Genomic DNA, 15,834 nt, shown 5'->3' with positions numbered 1-15,834 from the left:
TTATTATGCAAGAATAACAATAATATACTACCTAACTCATAAGATGACAGTGAAAAATCGAATGAGATAAGACAGAAAAAATGTTTGGTTAAACTGTAAATGGCTACACTTATGTATTATTTTATTTATTGCTGTAAGCAATTCAGGCTATAGGATTAAATAAAACACGGAAGGTAATATGGTAAAGAAATGCTGGTTCTAGTCCCAAATCCCTTTGAACTTCAGTGTCTTTATTGGAAAATAAAGAAACTCATAGAGCATGGTAATAATAATGCTCATATTTATTTGCCTCTCTGCCACTGAAGTGCTTTCACAATTACTGTTTCATTCCACATGTATTTGTAAATGTGTTAGTATTTGGCTGTCCAGTCTTTTTGGTTGCATGCCTTCTGGGTTCCAGATACCGTGTTAGAGACTTTATATATACATTTCTGTCTTAATTCTCATACCAACCTATAAGCTAGGAAATAATATTTCCTTTCCAGAGATTAGGAAACTGAGTTCAAAAATATTAAATAATTTTCACAGGGTCACACAGCTAGTAAGTAAAGGCTCTTTCTCAGTTCAAGGCTGCCTGATGCCAGATCCCATTTTTCCCCTATACTTCTCACACCTGGGTATGAATATCCCTAGAGACAATTGGCAGTGTATCAGAGAATGTAAGAAGACAGAGGATCACTATGACATATCTTACTAGATATCAACTTTATTTTATATGATGTCACTGAAGTGTCATTCATATTTGCTTCAATGCAAAACTGATATGGGATAAGGTATAAAATTCATATTTTACAAAGAAAACAAAATTTCAAAAAATTTTGGACTTCTGGCAGGCAGCTTTTAGGCCAGGTCCCTTTAGGCCCTCGGAGAGTTCATGGTCACTCTTACTCTTCCTAGAGTTGCTTCAGTGGCAAAGCACTGACTGAACACAGAAATTTCTAAGTTTCTGATTGCTGGATCTAACTCATCATCATTGGGGGAATGCATCCCAACAGGATTTATATTCTAACCTTTCCTGAAAGTTCTAGTCACCCAAGACGCCACACTAGGTTATGTTTCAGTAGAAAAGAATTTACTTTCTCATTATTTACTTTCAGTTTTTAAATTTTTCTTGGACTAAAGAATACTTTGGAAACAAGAATCAGTCATCAGGAAACACATTTTGCTTTCTTTTACCTAATTCATAAGTCTCTTCCTGGTGTTGACCTTTCCATTTACCTAAAGAGGATCCTCTTCCCAGGCTTCCTCCAATGGGGCTGGGGATGCTGCTTTTGTTAGGCAGATTGACAGGGCTGGTTTTGCTGGCTGGGAAGAGGCTCTGGGTGGGAGATGTTGGGGACTTTACAGGCTCAACTGTCTTGGGTCGGGATGAGAGATTCAGCGGCTGTGCTGCTGCTTCATCCTACAAGAGTTTAACATAAATAATTATTAAAAAAAAAAAAAGACAAATGAAGCACATTATCACTTAGTAAGCCACAGTTATTTTACACCTCAGAGACAATGCCACATTCTCCACAATAATAACAAAAGAAGCTAATTATCTACCTCCTTGAAGATTCATCGGAAGGAAACCTCATTAATTTCCCTGTGTTATGCTTCTATTTACATTAACTGTGTAGTTGGATCATTCTTTTGGCCAAATTAAAATCTGAATTAGCTCACATTACAGCTTAATTTCCTAATGTGTTTTCAGGGATCCAAATTAACCTAGGGCATTTACAAAGAATTATTTAAAATTTCAGCAGCTCTGTAGTGCTTTTGTGTTATTCTCTCTGAAAAGTTCCTGGAACTATAAATGGGCTCTGCCGCTAATTTTTTAATATATATTTTAAATCAAACAATTGCAAGTACTTTAAAAATGGAAACACTGTAAGCCTTCTTCTGCTCTCCTGGGCCTTTGCCCAGGGAGCCGCATGCCACAGCATGGCTTCTATGTGGCTTTCTGGGTGTGGGCACTCTTCATGGTCTATATTCTGGTCTCTATTCATGTTTAAAATTAATTTTTGCAAAGAGCAAACACACATTATAATTATGTTTTACATACCATGCTATATGCAATTTATTTTTCATGTCTAAAGTGATGTCTCTTTATATTCTTTGCTACATGTATTTACAGAATATCTATTTTAAGATGCCTGTTCTTCTATACTGAGCACAGTATTCAAATATCTGGCTTGTAACTCTGGTTTTACCAGGAGCTTGAAAGCTAAGCTCCTTACCTTTATTTTGTTTCATTTATTCTGCTATGTAACACCCTTAACAACACTTCCATCATTCTAGAAATTTAATTGTAATATGAACATACTCATTTCAATGCTAGGTTTTTAAGATCTGCAGTATTGTGTTTAAAATAAAATTTCCAGCAAATGTTAACTCCTCTTTTGCTTCTGAGAAGGTACAGAGAACTTGCTTTTCATGTCATTGTTTAAAACACACAGTAGAGCTTGGAAACTGAACTTTCTCCCCTGTGGCAAACATATCACTTCTCTGGGACTCAATTTCTTCATCTATAGGAAAGAGGGCCTGATTCTAGCTGATCTCTAAGGTCTCTTCCAGCACTAATGGTCATTGTTTAAGGAGGAACAAAAAGGGATGCCAGAAAATAGTAATCAGGAGGGAGGATTAGAAAGAGAAAATGAGAATAACATGCACAAAAGAGCCATTATGACTAACATTGTGCTAGATATTTTCAAGTATATTAGCTCATTTAACTACCAATAACTATGAGACTGGGCAGTAGTATTTACAAAGAAAGAAGCAGTCAAAGTGATAAAATGACCATCCAAAGCCATACATGGAAGGACAGAATTTGAATCATAGTTTATGAGGCTCCAAATCCCAGGCACTTTTTTTCTTTACTGAATTATCAGATAAAATAAGTCATTTGATAGTGTCGTGATACCCTAGCTTTATTTTGTTGTTTTGTTTGTTTGTTTGTCTTGGTAGGAAATAAGTAATCTGGCACATCTCTGGTGCAATGTACTTTTATCTCTATCTAGATATACGATAAGTTCTCAGGAAACATAGTTGCATCCCTCACAAATGGTGCTTAATTAAAGTTTACTTGCCTTTGCTCTGAATTCAAAGGATATTTAGACTAGTTAGTTCCTTTACTCATTTCTCAATAACAGTGATTTCTAAGTTAGGTATTTAGTTAGTTTTCTCCAGATTTCTTTTACTTCACCGTTTCTTATGATCCCTTAGTTCAGAGTCTTCTTCAAATTTAGAAAATTTTCAGCTATTACTCTTTAAAATATATTTTCTGTCCCTTCCTTCTCCTTCAGGGGCTCTATTTGTATATATTAGGCCATTTGATGTTCTACAGCACTGATAGCCTTTTTTTCTATGCATTTCATTTTGGACAGTTTCAATGTTATGTCATCAAGTTCACCAGTCTTTTCTTCTGTAATATCTAATCTGTTGCTATTCCAAATCAATACCAATTCAGTGTGCTTTTCATCTCAAACACTGTATTTTTCATCTCCAGGCATTCAATATAAATTTTCCATGTCCTTCCTTATAATATTCATGTTTCTTGAATATATGGAGTTTATAATATCTGTTTTTATTCCATTCTGGATATAGGCAAACTTCAGAGACATTATGGGTTTGGTTTCAGACCACTGCAATAAATCAAATAACCCAATAAAGTGAGTCACATGAATTTTTGGTTTCCCAGTGCATATAAAAGTTATGTTTACACAATACAGTAGTCTAGTAAATGTGCAACAGCATTATATCTAAAAAACAATGTATACACCTTAATTAAAAATAATTTATTGCTAAAAAAAAATTGCTAACCATCATCTGACTATGCAGGATTGCCACAAACCTTCAATTTGTAAAAAGTACAATAGCTGTGAAGCACAATAAAGTGAAGCTCAATAAAAAAGTATGACTGTATATTCTAATTTATTATTTAGTCTTATAATTCAATAATTTCCATTTCTATCAACAATGCCACTGAGCATGGGAAGCACTGATTAACTCCCAATAAAGTCAATTCTTTTCCACCATGGCAGGCCTGCTGTTCATCCTCACAGCTTATCCTGGCCCAACAGACACTTTGTGAGTGAAGAGAAGCAGATATGCTTATTTCTTCACTTGGTCTAGTTGAAAGTCTCTTTTAAGAGCTGTTTTTACTGTTTTATCTAGTAATTCTATCATCTGTGTTACTTTGAGGTTTATCTCTAATGATTGATTTATTTTCTTCATGATTGTTCATATTTTCTTGCAAGCCTGATAATTATTGAATAGATGCTCCACATTGAGATTTTTACAGTGTTGGATTTCAGTTTGTATGTTACCTTAAATATTTGTGGACTTTGTTCTAAGACACGGAAAGCCTTACCAGGCTTGCTTTTAAACTGCGCTAGGCAGGTATAGGGATAATTTGGCCCTACTAGTGAAGTAATACCCTGCTAGAGACTCTACTTGGTGCCCATGTGTCAAGAGATCTTTCCAATCTGGCCAACGGGAATACAAATCATTCTCAGTTCTTCACGAACCTTGTAATGGTTTTGCCTGCTACATCTTGCTTTCCCCTTGGCCACAGATAGTTTCCTCACATGCATATGCTGCTCAATACTCAGCTAAATACAGAGAAACCTTCTGTGGATCGCCTGTGCTCTCTCTCTATACAGTTCTCTCCTCTGGCACTCTATCTCACAAATTCCATCCACCTTGGCATCTTGAAACTCTGAAGTCTTGTCTCTCTACTCAGGCAGCCTGCCAAGCAGCATGTGGGTAACCCCCACATACACACCACACTATTGCCTGGAAGCTCTCTCAAGACAGTAAGCTGGAACAACTGTGGTGCTTGCCTCGCTTGTTTCTCTTCTATCAGAGGTCACTCTCCTGTAGGCCTACTGGAAATGTCTGTAACCACTGTTTTATACTTTGTCTTGAGTTTTACTTCTTTAAGTTGGGAGAGTAAATAGAATCCCTATTCCTCCATAATGGTTTAAACTGGAAAACTTCTTGGTTTCTTTTAGAATCTCTCTTGGTATACAACCAGATATTTCAATCACAACCACTATTGTGACATACCAGCATCTTTATTATCATCAGATTATCATCAACATCATTGCTATACTAACATTTATGAAATATTTACTATATGCTAGAGGATGTATTATCTCATTGAAGATCCATAATAATATTAACCTTCAATTTGCAGAGGCAAAAACTAACGCTAAAAGAAGTTAAGTGACTCGCCCAAGGTGACACATCTATTAAAAGTCATAGAACTGACAATGGAACAGAAACAACCTAACTACTGATGTTGACAACTGTAACAGATAAAAATTCTTCAGGGAAAAAAGGAACAGAAGACCATCTATTTTTATTTTTATTACTTTCAGCTAACAATGCCCTAGGTTACATAGTCATGTTATATACAGAGGGAAAGAATGACTATAGACAGAAACATGAGATATTTTAGTGACCATAATTCTTTCAATTAGCAAAACATAAGATTATTTTTAGAACTTCTACAATAATAGGTTGGAGCTATTTTAAAAATTTAAAACATTTGCTTTATGTCTTGGTCTATATAGTTTTACTCACACATACAATAAACAATCTAGTAAGTATGATAAATGTTTCCTTTGTTATTAACATAGAGTCAAGTTAAATTATATAGAGAGCTCCCTAAGAATTTGTATGTGGTCAAGTGAGTAATAAAATTCAGTTGGACCACAAAGCTGGAATGGTAAAAGCAGATATAAACTTGAATCTAACCAGGGAACATTTTACTCATCCAGTAAAGGCTTGGTTTGGTGCAATTCCATTTGGCCAACTCACTTATAAAATGACTTTTTCATGTTAAAATATTTAATACTCAATACCTCAAGTCACTGATGTTTGATATGCTTATACTCCAACAACTATAGTTAAACAAAGTGCTTTGGTTTGAATTGTAGTGTTCTCTTACTCACAGAAAGAAACTCTTGGAACACAAACTAGTCTGTTTCCATAAGTTAATGCTATCTTATTAAATGTAAACCTCCTATTGTCACATCTCAATATTCCTAACCACAAAGCATAAATGTTCATCTACTTCTTTGGAGAATCTAAAGGCATGGGGGACATTAAATTAATTCCTTTGGACGGGCACAGGCATAACTATCTCTCCTAATTATGTTTACTTTTTTTTAATCTTTGGTATTTGGGATCCATATTTTTAATGGCTTTCCTGAAATCTCAAAATCCCTATCTGCAAGTTTTAGAAAATAAAACAATTTCAGTAATTTTGTGGACTTCAATGCTGTTTCGTTGGCCTTAGATATTTCCCATGTAATGAAGTAATAATGGCAAAATTTCTCCAAAGGCAGTACTTTAGACACATACAATAATACATCTGTGCTTAGTGTATCCTTCAAAGTAAATAAGTCAATGATATAAAAGAATTGTTTCTTTGAATTTTCTGAATTTTTTAATTCAATATAGGAAGCAAAAACAATTATAAAAACCTATAAGTACCAGCTGCAGCACAAAGTTAGACTGGCTCATCAGTTCCCCTCTGTCATTAAGTACTTCCTGGCTACCCCATTTTAAGACACTGAAAATCAGTGAGGAAAGGATCTATTAATGTTGTAGTCATAACTTGGGTGATCCTATTTATCCTATCACAGCTATACATGGCATCAAAGCATAATTAGATTATGACACCACTCATTCCTCAAAGCCCATGTTTATAACTATTGTTTGAGGGAGAGAGACCTTTACCATCAAACCATATAAAGGTCCAGCATCAGGTTCTTTTTTTTCTTGTCAATCTAAAGTTTGGAGATCCTCCTCCTCTAGCACTATAAGTTGGCTCCCCACCTGTTTAAAGTCAGAGAGAAGTGTCACAAGACTATAACAAAGACTGGGAATAAAAACATGGCCATACATGCCAATGAACATTAAAAAATAAAAGCTAGAATCCAAAGGGGAAAAACTCTTGAGAAGTAAGTTTGCAGGTTTAGGTAAAGATCTCACAATATGGCACTATTGTTATCAAAAGGGAAACACCTGTTTCTCAGTGCTCAATCATGAAATTTACCATAAAGAGGAACATTTTGGGGTTCCTTTATGTCGCTTTGCTTCCTGCTGTTTATGCCCAGCACAGCCTGGTTCACTACCTTTCTTGTGAAGCTATTTTCCAAACTGTTTCCATAATCCTGCAAAGCAAATACCTTAACTTGAGTTACAGGGCTGGTCCCTCTCTTTTCATTTTTTATCCCAGTAGGTGAGACTGCCCCTGCTGCGTTTGGTGGCTGTGGAGTTGATGGCATCTTTGCTCCAGGTGACACCTGCATGCTGGCCAGCTGAGCGGCATAGAGCTGCTGCAAAACAGGGAAGACAAAAATCATCTCTTTAAATGCAGCTGAAACAGAGCTTCCAAAAAAACTTACCGTATTGTTAGATAACTATTTCTCTGACAGCTTTGAAATTTCTCTTTCACTATTTTTAAAGAAGAAGATAAAAAAGAATAAATAGTATAAGAGGAAGAAAGAGTAGTGATATGGGAGCCATTATTCTGTTCCTGGTCCTTCTAAAAATAAGTTTAGGACCCTAAACAAAGGATTGACTTGCTCTGGAGCTCAGTTTCTTCAATCGTACAGAAAGGAATTTGACTAAATGGTCTCAAATATTCTTTCGAGTACTTAAAATCGTTATAAAGTGCATTAAATGTTGTTATATTCATTCATGCAATTTTAATATTCATGAACTAAGAAACTGATCTAAACTTTCCTAGGCACTTCAGGAAGAACATCGTTCTAATTCAGTACTGACTAAACTTCTCTAGGGATGCTGACCCCTCTGGGTGTTAAGAGTGCTGCCCTCAAGATCCCTAAGGCCCAGTAGCAGTCCCTCCTTCCTCTATGCTGCATATAGCATAATCCTAAAGAGAATATAGCCAGATTTGTGGAGGAAAAAAGTCAAGCTTCTTTTTCCTAGCACAGGATGTGAAATCCTTAACTGTCAATTTATTAGCTTTGGGCTGAAATTGGTGATAAATAAATGTGTTAATCTGCTATGGTTAACCAGAATTCAGATACCTCAATTTTAACACAATTTCATGCTTGAAAACGCCATTCAAATATTTTCTTTTCTTCTTATTATCAAGATTAAGCCATTACCTTGATAGTCATATTTTTATCATAATAAATAGAAAGCTTCCTAGTTCATCAACCACAGAGAAAACAGCTCAAACTTTGCCATATTAGTAGAGGAGAAAAAAACAGGTGGTTTGTATGTAATTTCCAGCATTACTATCATTCAGATGGACAAATAAAAAAAATTACAGTAATCAAAAACAGACCTTTCAGCACATGTAATTAAATGAAAGCTTAATAAAGAATAATTTGCAAGAGCCAGATGTGCTTATGTCATGATTGTTGCTTTCTTTGGAACAATTTCTCTAATATAACAAGCCTCTAAAGAAATTAAAGTTTCATAATTCTGTATGTGCAATGACTCAGTGGCAAGAAAAATTCACAAGTAATAGCCAGCCAGTCAAACTGCTAGAACTTCAGGGAGAAAAAGGACTGTCTTGTTTCCTTTTTACTCTGTTATACTCTTTTCTTTTAAAATTCAGCCAGGTGTCTTCAAAAGCGGCAGGGGTAGGGGCGGGATGGAGTTGGTGCTAAGCCAGTGAGGAAACATTCTATACCGAATGGAGTAGAGATGGTTGAGAGTTGGAAAAGTAATGACTATATCATGATAAATGGTGGCTGGTATCAACACCAATATGCCTTACTATTGAGTATTAAAGAGTCAGGAAATCTTAGACAGGCAAGAGTCCTTAGAAATCATTTATGTCTTCATTTTAGCTCCTGATTCACAAGATCAGAAGAAAGCCAATTTTACTCAATCTCGAGTCCTTCAGGGAACTTCAACCAGTGAAGAAAAGCTGAAAAACAAATCATTGGATACAAATCTTTTTTTTTTTAATTGATTAAATTCAGAAATCCTTCAAAATAATTGAACATTATAGTTGCTTTTTACAAATAGAGTAGTGTTAATTGCTTCCTCTAAAGTTTTGACAATCATTTATTTTATATTTCTTTCTTAGGATTGTACTCAAGAAAGACAAGATGCCTTAAGAATTGTGATTTCTTGGAGTTCCTTGGGTGTTGTGGTTACTGATACATTAGACGCAGGAAGAAGTATAGCCATAGTCTATAAAACTTACAGGCTGGGTAAACTGGACAGTAAAATATTAGATAAGATTTAGTAGAATGAGCCTGGCAATAGAAATCAGAAATTAAAGTTCATTGTAAAGATAGAAAGTGCTCATGAAAATAAATATTTTCACATTCTAACAAAATATTTTAGATATAAGTATAGAGCTTTTCAGATTGAGGACTTTAGATCTGACTTGGATAAAAGAATGCCATTCATTGAACAGGCATAGGTTTACAAATTAATTTCACAAATAGCTCACCTTCTAAGCCAACATTAATTGAATATATTCTATATGTCAGGCTTTGTATTAGGAGCTGTGAAAGTAGTTCAGTCATGTCTGACTCTTTGTGACCCTATGGACTATACAGTCCATGGAATTCTCTAGGCTAGAATACTGGAGTGGGTAGCCTTTCTCTTCTCCAGGGGATCTTCCCAACCCAAGGATCGAACCCAGGTTTCCCACATTGCAGGCGGATTCTTTGCCAACTGAGCTATCAGGGACACCCGGGCTGGAGAAGGGAAGATCCGCTGGAGAAGGGAAAAAGCTACCCACTCCAGGATTCTGGCCTGGAGAACTAGTCCATACAGTTGCAAAGAGTCGGACAGGACTGAGTGACTTTCACTTTCATTAGGAGCCGAGGAGGCTTCAAAGTCTTGGAACAAGCTTATGGCTCTGGAAGATCCTTAGCATTTGATTTGTTCCTTTCCTGCCATGCTTATCACTTTTTTAAAACCTTGTGTATAGATATGCACTGGTTTCCCTGGTGGCTCAGTGGTAAAGAACTCACCTGCCAATGCAGGAGAAGCGGGTTTGATCCCTGGATTGGGAAGATCACTTGGAGAAGGAAATGGCAACCCATTCCACTAATTCTTGCCTGGGAAATCCCATGGACAGAGGAGCCTGGTGGGCTACAGTCCATAGGGTTGCAAAAGAATTGGCATGACTTTAGTGACTAAACAACATAGCTAATACACATGTCTTATCATGTTTGATAAACTATAAGCTTATTGAAGTCATGATCAACCTAATTACTTTTGAATGCCTGGTATCAAGAATAGTGCCTTGCAAATAAGAGATAATCAATATTTTCTGAATTAATGTCCTAAATAAAATCACTGGATGTTAGGGAGGAAAGATATTCTCTCTATAGATAAGCCAACAGCAGTGGTATATGATTACATTGATTGTAAATGTAATGAATAATTTTATGGCAATGAGTTTTAAGATATAAAAGGAAAACAAATTCAGTCCAAATTAAATTATACTATTTTAAGCAACTATTTTCTTGCAGTCATCTTTAGAATGTTGACTAGATAGGTCCTGAATAACTACTGGCTTCACTAACCCACCTTACACTTTTGTAACACAAATTGTAGTACTAATTTTTTCTTCTTAGCCTAATTATGTATAAATGTAAATTTTCCCTAAATGTTACTGCATCTTTTTCTGAAAGAATGTAAAATATTAGTTATTTAAATAAATAGCTTTAAGTTAGAAAACTCCTTTGAAAACTAATGGTTTAGGAAGGAAAATAGGTTAAACTCTAACTACTACATAATAGTTTACAAAAATATCATTTCATGTAAGATTATCAGATCATTGTTCATAGTTATAATGATGATGATAATGAACATTCATTTCCAAACAACATTGAGGTTTTAAAAAAATCAACAATGTAGTAAAGCTTACATTAGGCTTAGTCAATGTCCTGTAAACTTTGATGAAGACTGTTTTTGTAAATATAGGTCTTTCCATTTCTATTTTGCAAAAATGTTCAGTGGTCATTTAGGATACTGAATTGTCTCTTTATCCAAAATATATAAAAGACATAGAGTACATACATGTAAAAGTGAGCCTAGATAAATATTTTTCAAAATTACAAAATCACTCATATTTCTTTTTTTTTTTTTTAAATAAATTTATTTATTTTAGTTGGGGGCTAATTACTTTACAATATTGTAGTAGTTTTTGCCATACATTGACATGAATCAGCCATGGGTTTACATGTGTTCCCCTTCCTGGACCCCCCTCCCACCTCCCTCCCTATCCCATCCCTCTGGGTCATCCCATTGCTCCAGTCCTGAGCATTTGTCTCATGCATCGAACCTGGAATGGTGTTCTCTTTCACATATGATAATATACATGTTTCAGTGCTATTCTCCCAGAACGTCCCACCCTCACCTTCTCCCTCAGAGTCCATAAGACTGTTCTATGCATCTGTGTCTCTTATTCTGTCTCGCATATAGGGTTATCATTACCATCTTTCAAATTCCATATATATGCGTTAGTATACTGTATTGGTGTTTTTCTTTCTGGCTTACTTCACTCTGTATAATGGGCTCCAGTTTCATCCATCTCAATAGAACTGATTCAAATGTATTTTTTTTTAATGGCTGAGTAATATTCCATTGTGTATATGTACCACAGCTTCCTTATCCATTCGTCTGCTGATGGACATCTAGGTTGCTTCCATGTCCTGGCTATTGTAAACAGTGCTGTGATGAACATTGGGGTACACGCGTCTCTTTCAATTCTGGTTTCCTCGGTGTGTATGCCCAGCAGTAGGATTGCTGGGTCATATGGCAGTTCTAGTCCCAGTTTTTTAAGGAATCTCCACACTGTTCTCCATAGTGGCTGTACTAGTTTGCATTCCCACCAACAGTGTAAGAGGGTTCCCTTTTCTCCACACCCTCTCCAGCATTTATTGCTTGTAGACTTTTGGATAGCAGCCATTCTGACTGGTATGAAATGGTACCTCATTGTGGTTTTGATTTGCATTTCTCTAATAATGAGTGATGTTGAGCATCTTTTCATGTGTTTGTTAGCCATCTGTATGTCTTCTTTGGAGAAATGTCTGTTTAGTTCTTTGGCCCATTTTTTGATTGGGTCGTTTATTTTTCTGGAATTCAGCTGCAAGAGTTGCTTGTATATTTTTGAGATTAATTGTTTGTCTGTTGCTTCGTTTGCTATTATTTTCTCCCATTCTGAATGCTGTCTTTTCACCTGGCTTATAGTTTCCTTTGTTGTGCAAAAGCTTTTAATTTTAATTAGGTCCCATTTGTTTATTTTTGCTTTTATTTCCAATATTCTGGGAGGTGGGTCATGGAGGATCCTGCTGTGATTTATGTTGGAGAGCAAAATCACTCATATTTCATAGGAGCACTTTAAGAAACACTTTTACTATTTTATGGCTAAAAAATTCTACATTTATTATTAGTTAAGTTTTAATAAAGTAGCCAGTATTAAATTTTGGTAGAGTCATACTTAGTACCTACAACTGAAAGGGGCTTAACAGACCATTTAGTCTAGTCTGACCTCTTCATTGTACTGAGAAGCCAAGGTCTAGAGAATAAAAGTAGCATGTCCAAGACCATACGGTTAGTTCTGGAGGGAGAATAAGAATCTTTAGTCCTCATTTCAACATTATTATTTAAGGTAGAAATGGATATATGAACCAATCTTTGCACCTTTCAAGCATTGAAAGCACCTTTCAAGAATTGGTGTATTTTTTCAATGGCAAATCTTTATTTAATGTGTACTATTACCTAAACACTGTTCTAAACAATAGAAGTGAAACAACAAACAACTCAGAAATGGTCCCTGTTTTAACAGCACTATTGAACCCTTGGGAAGTAACTATGAATGATGGTTAGGATAAGTGCTGAGAAAGAAAACTATAGAATGTCAAGAGACTATCTAACAAAAGTATTTAATGTAGTTTGGAGGATAAAAATAGTTTCTCTAAGGAAGAAATGCTTTGAGAACTACCCAGGTGGAAAAGTTGATAAAGAGTATTCCAGAAAGAAGAAACATCAATTACTGTGGCTCTGAGGCAAGAAAAGGAAAGAAAATAACATTTTCAAGGAACTTAAAAAAGGCCAACAAGGCAGGACTATAGAGGGAGCACAGAGTGGCATGAGAAGAGGCAAAAGAGGGGTAGGGTCTTATTAGGCCACACTAATAGTTTCAGACTCTACCCCTAAAAGAGAGGTCTCTAGAAAGAGCAATGAACTAGAATCAAGACACAAAGACTCTTTTCTATGTTTCACTACCACCTTATTGACCAAACTTGTAAGTAAATTGCATTAAGAAAGTCCTATGCCAATCTCACAAACCTACAAATATATACCTCTAGTTGTATTTCGGGAGTTGTGTGTCCTGAGACTAGCCTAAAAGAAAAACCTATTTTACATTTGTATTCTAGTGACACTTTTATAACTAAGTCCATTTAGATTTAACACAAAACAGTAGGTCCTACCAACCACACTCAGCCTCACAGTGAAATTCTTGAGTGTCTGTGAGCACACATAATGGCCTTAGGTCTCGTCAAGACCTAAGAAATTATATTGTATCAGGGTCATTTTACAACACTATTGTATTTGGGAAGAAAGGCATGCTTCACCTCCCAAAGAGTCAAATTTATGTCAAATTATAATGGATGGTGTCACAGTGTATCTGATACTTACCATAATGTGAAATACACATTCTTTTATACCTGCTTTCTGTGATAAAATCACATAAGATCTCCAAAGGAGAACACCATAGAAACAAAGGTGAAAGAACTTTTATTCTCATAATTGCATGATTTTCACATCACCACTCATCCAGTCATTCAGTTATCATCCCTATTCATTCATCTGTTAATTCAACAAACATATATTGAGCACCATCTCAGTCAGGTACTATGCTAGGTATTTTACACTTATTTTATTTCATCTTCAAAATAGTTATGTATAATAGGAATTATTTTCTGTTTTAGTCAGTCTCACTTTAAAGACCATATGCATTCTGCTATTACATGTTAAAATTATTTAAAATAAGCTATACAGTGAATCACAATGAAACCCATTTCCTGTTCCTAACTACCAGACAAGAATCATTTTCCAAGAAGAGATTCTGATATCGCTGCTCTTCTGAGCTGTTCTGACATCTTCCAGATGTCTCACAGCTACTTTTTCTAAAATAGTGCTTCACAGTTCTCAAATAGAGAAAGAAGAGTTAACGGTACTAGCAGCCACTTTGAAGGAGTAAGGGGCACAATTTTTAGCTAAACTTCCTTCTCCAACCAAGCTGTGAGCCATAATAGAAGACACCTGAAATACCCTAGTGACATATGTTTAATAGACTGATAAAGTAAAAAAGAACTATGCAGACTATGGGTAGAAATAGGAGAACTTGATAAAAAGGGAAGCTGACAGGGGCTTTAAATTGGCACCAGTAGGCTCTAGTATATGGAAACCAACAGTAAAAAAAAGCAGACACGACTTCACACGCTGGATTCTCTTTGGAGTAAATTCTCCTGTGTTTTGTCATTTCAATTAGAAAGGGCATTTTAAAGTGGCCTGTCGGAATCTAACCCAGAGAGGAAAAAAAAAAAATTCTCCTTCAAATACAACTTGCCTATTGGTAGATAATGAAGAAAGGAAGAAAAGAGAAAATGCTATTCTATAAGAACATTCGATAGGCACTGACTTGAAGACTTCAACTCTCTCCTTTATATTTACCTGGTTTACTGTGGTTCCACGTAAAGTCTGAGAATCCCAGGCTTCTAGCCCAGGTTAACTCAGATTCTGTTCTCATATACTAGACACTACTTGAGGTGTCATAAGGAGATGTTGGAGAAACAAGCAGGTTGGGTAGGGTGGCATTCTTCAGGAAATGTCATTACTTACGTGATTGATGCTGCCTAACGCTAGGTCCCAAGCCTGGCTCAGTCCTTCAGGGATATTCTGGATTTTGTTACCCTCTCAAAACAATGCTGATGACCATTCTACCAACCAAGGAATGCTATAAAGCTGGGTAAGTTTGGCAGTAAGGCTGTAAGAAGGTGAAAAGGAGACAGGGGTAATTAAGCAGCTTGATTTAGTGCTTGTTCAGCACAGGGAAGAAAGTGTGTCAGTAATAAGTCATTACAAACTGAAGGAGGGGTGGGGGAGAGAGTTTAAAAATAATCTGAAAGAGATCACAAATACTTTTACTTCTCATAAACCTCCAATGTCAACAAAATGATCCAGGAAATATAGCTGTGGTTTTATGGAAGGAAAGAACTGAAGTCCTTGTTTTCAGCATAGAAGGTACTTGTTTAGCTATACCCCTCATATTTGACACCATAGAAAACGCTGTGAGAACAGGAGGTGAGAGGAGCAACAAGGAAAGAGCTACTACTCTCACTCATCACAGTCACATACTGGGTTAATTTCAAGTCAGTCCCCTTGCCCCTCCTGTATATTTTTTATTGCCATATTTTCCTTTCCTATTAACTGCTCCTGTTTATCATAATTCTACTCATCTTTTGAGTCTCAACTCAAAAGTCACTTTCTCCTTAAAGACTTACTTGCCCACTGCTTCCTTTGTATTCCCACTATATCTCATTCCCTATCTCTGTGTACTTTCTCCAAATTCTGAGCTCCCTAATTAAGGGAAGCATTGAGTCTTATTTGTTTTTATGTCCCTAGCACCTAACTTAATGCCTCACAATTAATACATGCTCTGTTAATATGAATCACTAAAACCCCTTCATTTGACCTTCTTGTCTCTATCTTCTTAAAATTGTTATAATTTCTCCCCACACCCTTTTCTTGGTATACTTTTCCTCACACCTTCTCCAAAAGGAACCCCAGAGATGGAGGTAATTTCTCTTCACTTCCGTCTTCTTG

General features: G+C 35.9%; 1 protein-coding gene across 50 annotated transcripts in view; it reads right to left on the bottom strand.

Annotated features, from left to right (window-relative positions):
• The window catches only part of SOX6 (SRY-box transcription factor 6), a 671,664-nt gene that overhangs the window by 81,061 nt on the left and 574,769 nt on the right, over positions 1 to 15,834 (bottom strand). For 27 of the 50 annotated variants that reach the window (XM_081541535.1, XM_081541546.1, XM_081541509.1 and 24 more), the window contains 2 exons: positions 7,182 to 7,331; positions 1,219 to 1,402 (listed from right to left, as the gene is read on the bottom strand). In XM_081541535.1, coding sequence (XP_081397661.1) covers positions 1,219 to 1,402; positions 7,182 to 7,331 — 334 coding nt within the window. Of the gene's footprint in view, positions 1 to 1,176; positions 1,403 to 7,181; positions 7,332 to 15,834 lie in introns of all 50 variants that reach the window. The other 23 variants (XM_081541518.1, XM_081541528.1, XM_081541545.1 and 20 more) reach the window with 3 other exon arrangements.

The sequence above is a fragment of the Giraffa tippelskirchi genome, chromosome 11 (assembly GCF_054371585.1).
Source record: "Giraffa tippelskirchi isolate mGirTip1 chromosome 11, T2T-mGirTip1v1.2.pri, whole genome shotgun sequence".
Classification (NCBI taxonomy): Eukaryota; Metazoa; Chordata; class Mammalia; order Artiodactyla; family Giraffidae; genus Giraffa; species Giraffa tippelskirchi.
Note: the sequence above shows the minus strand (reverse complement) of the source record. Positions and strands in the feature narration are given on the sequence as shown.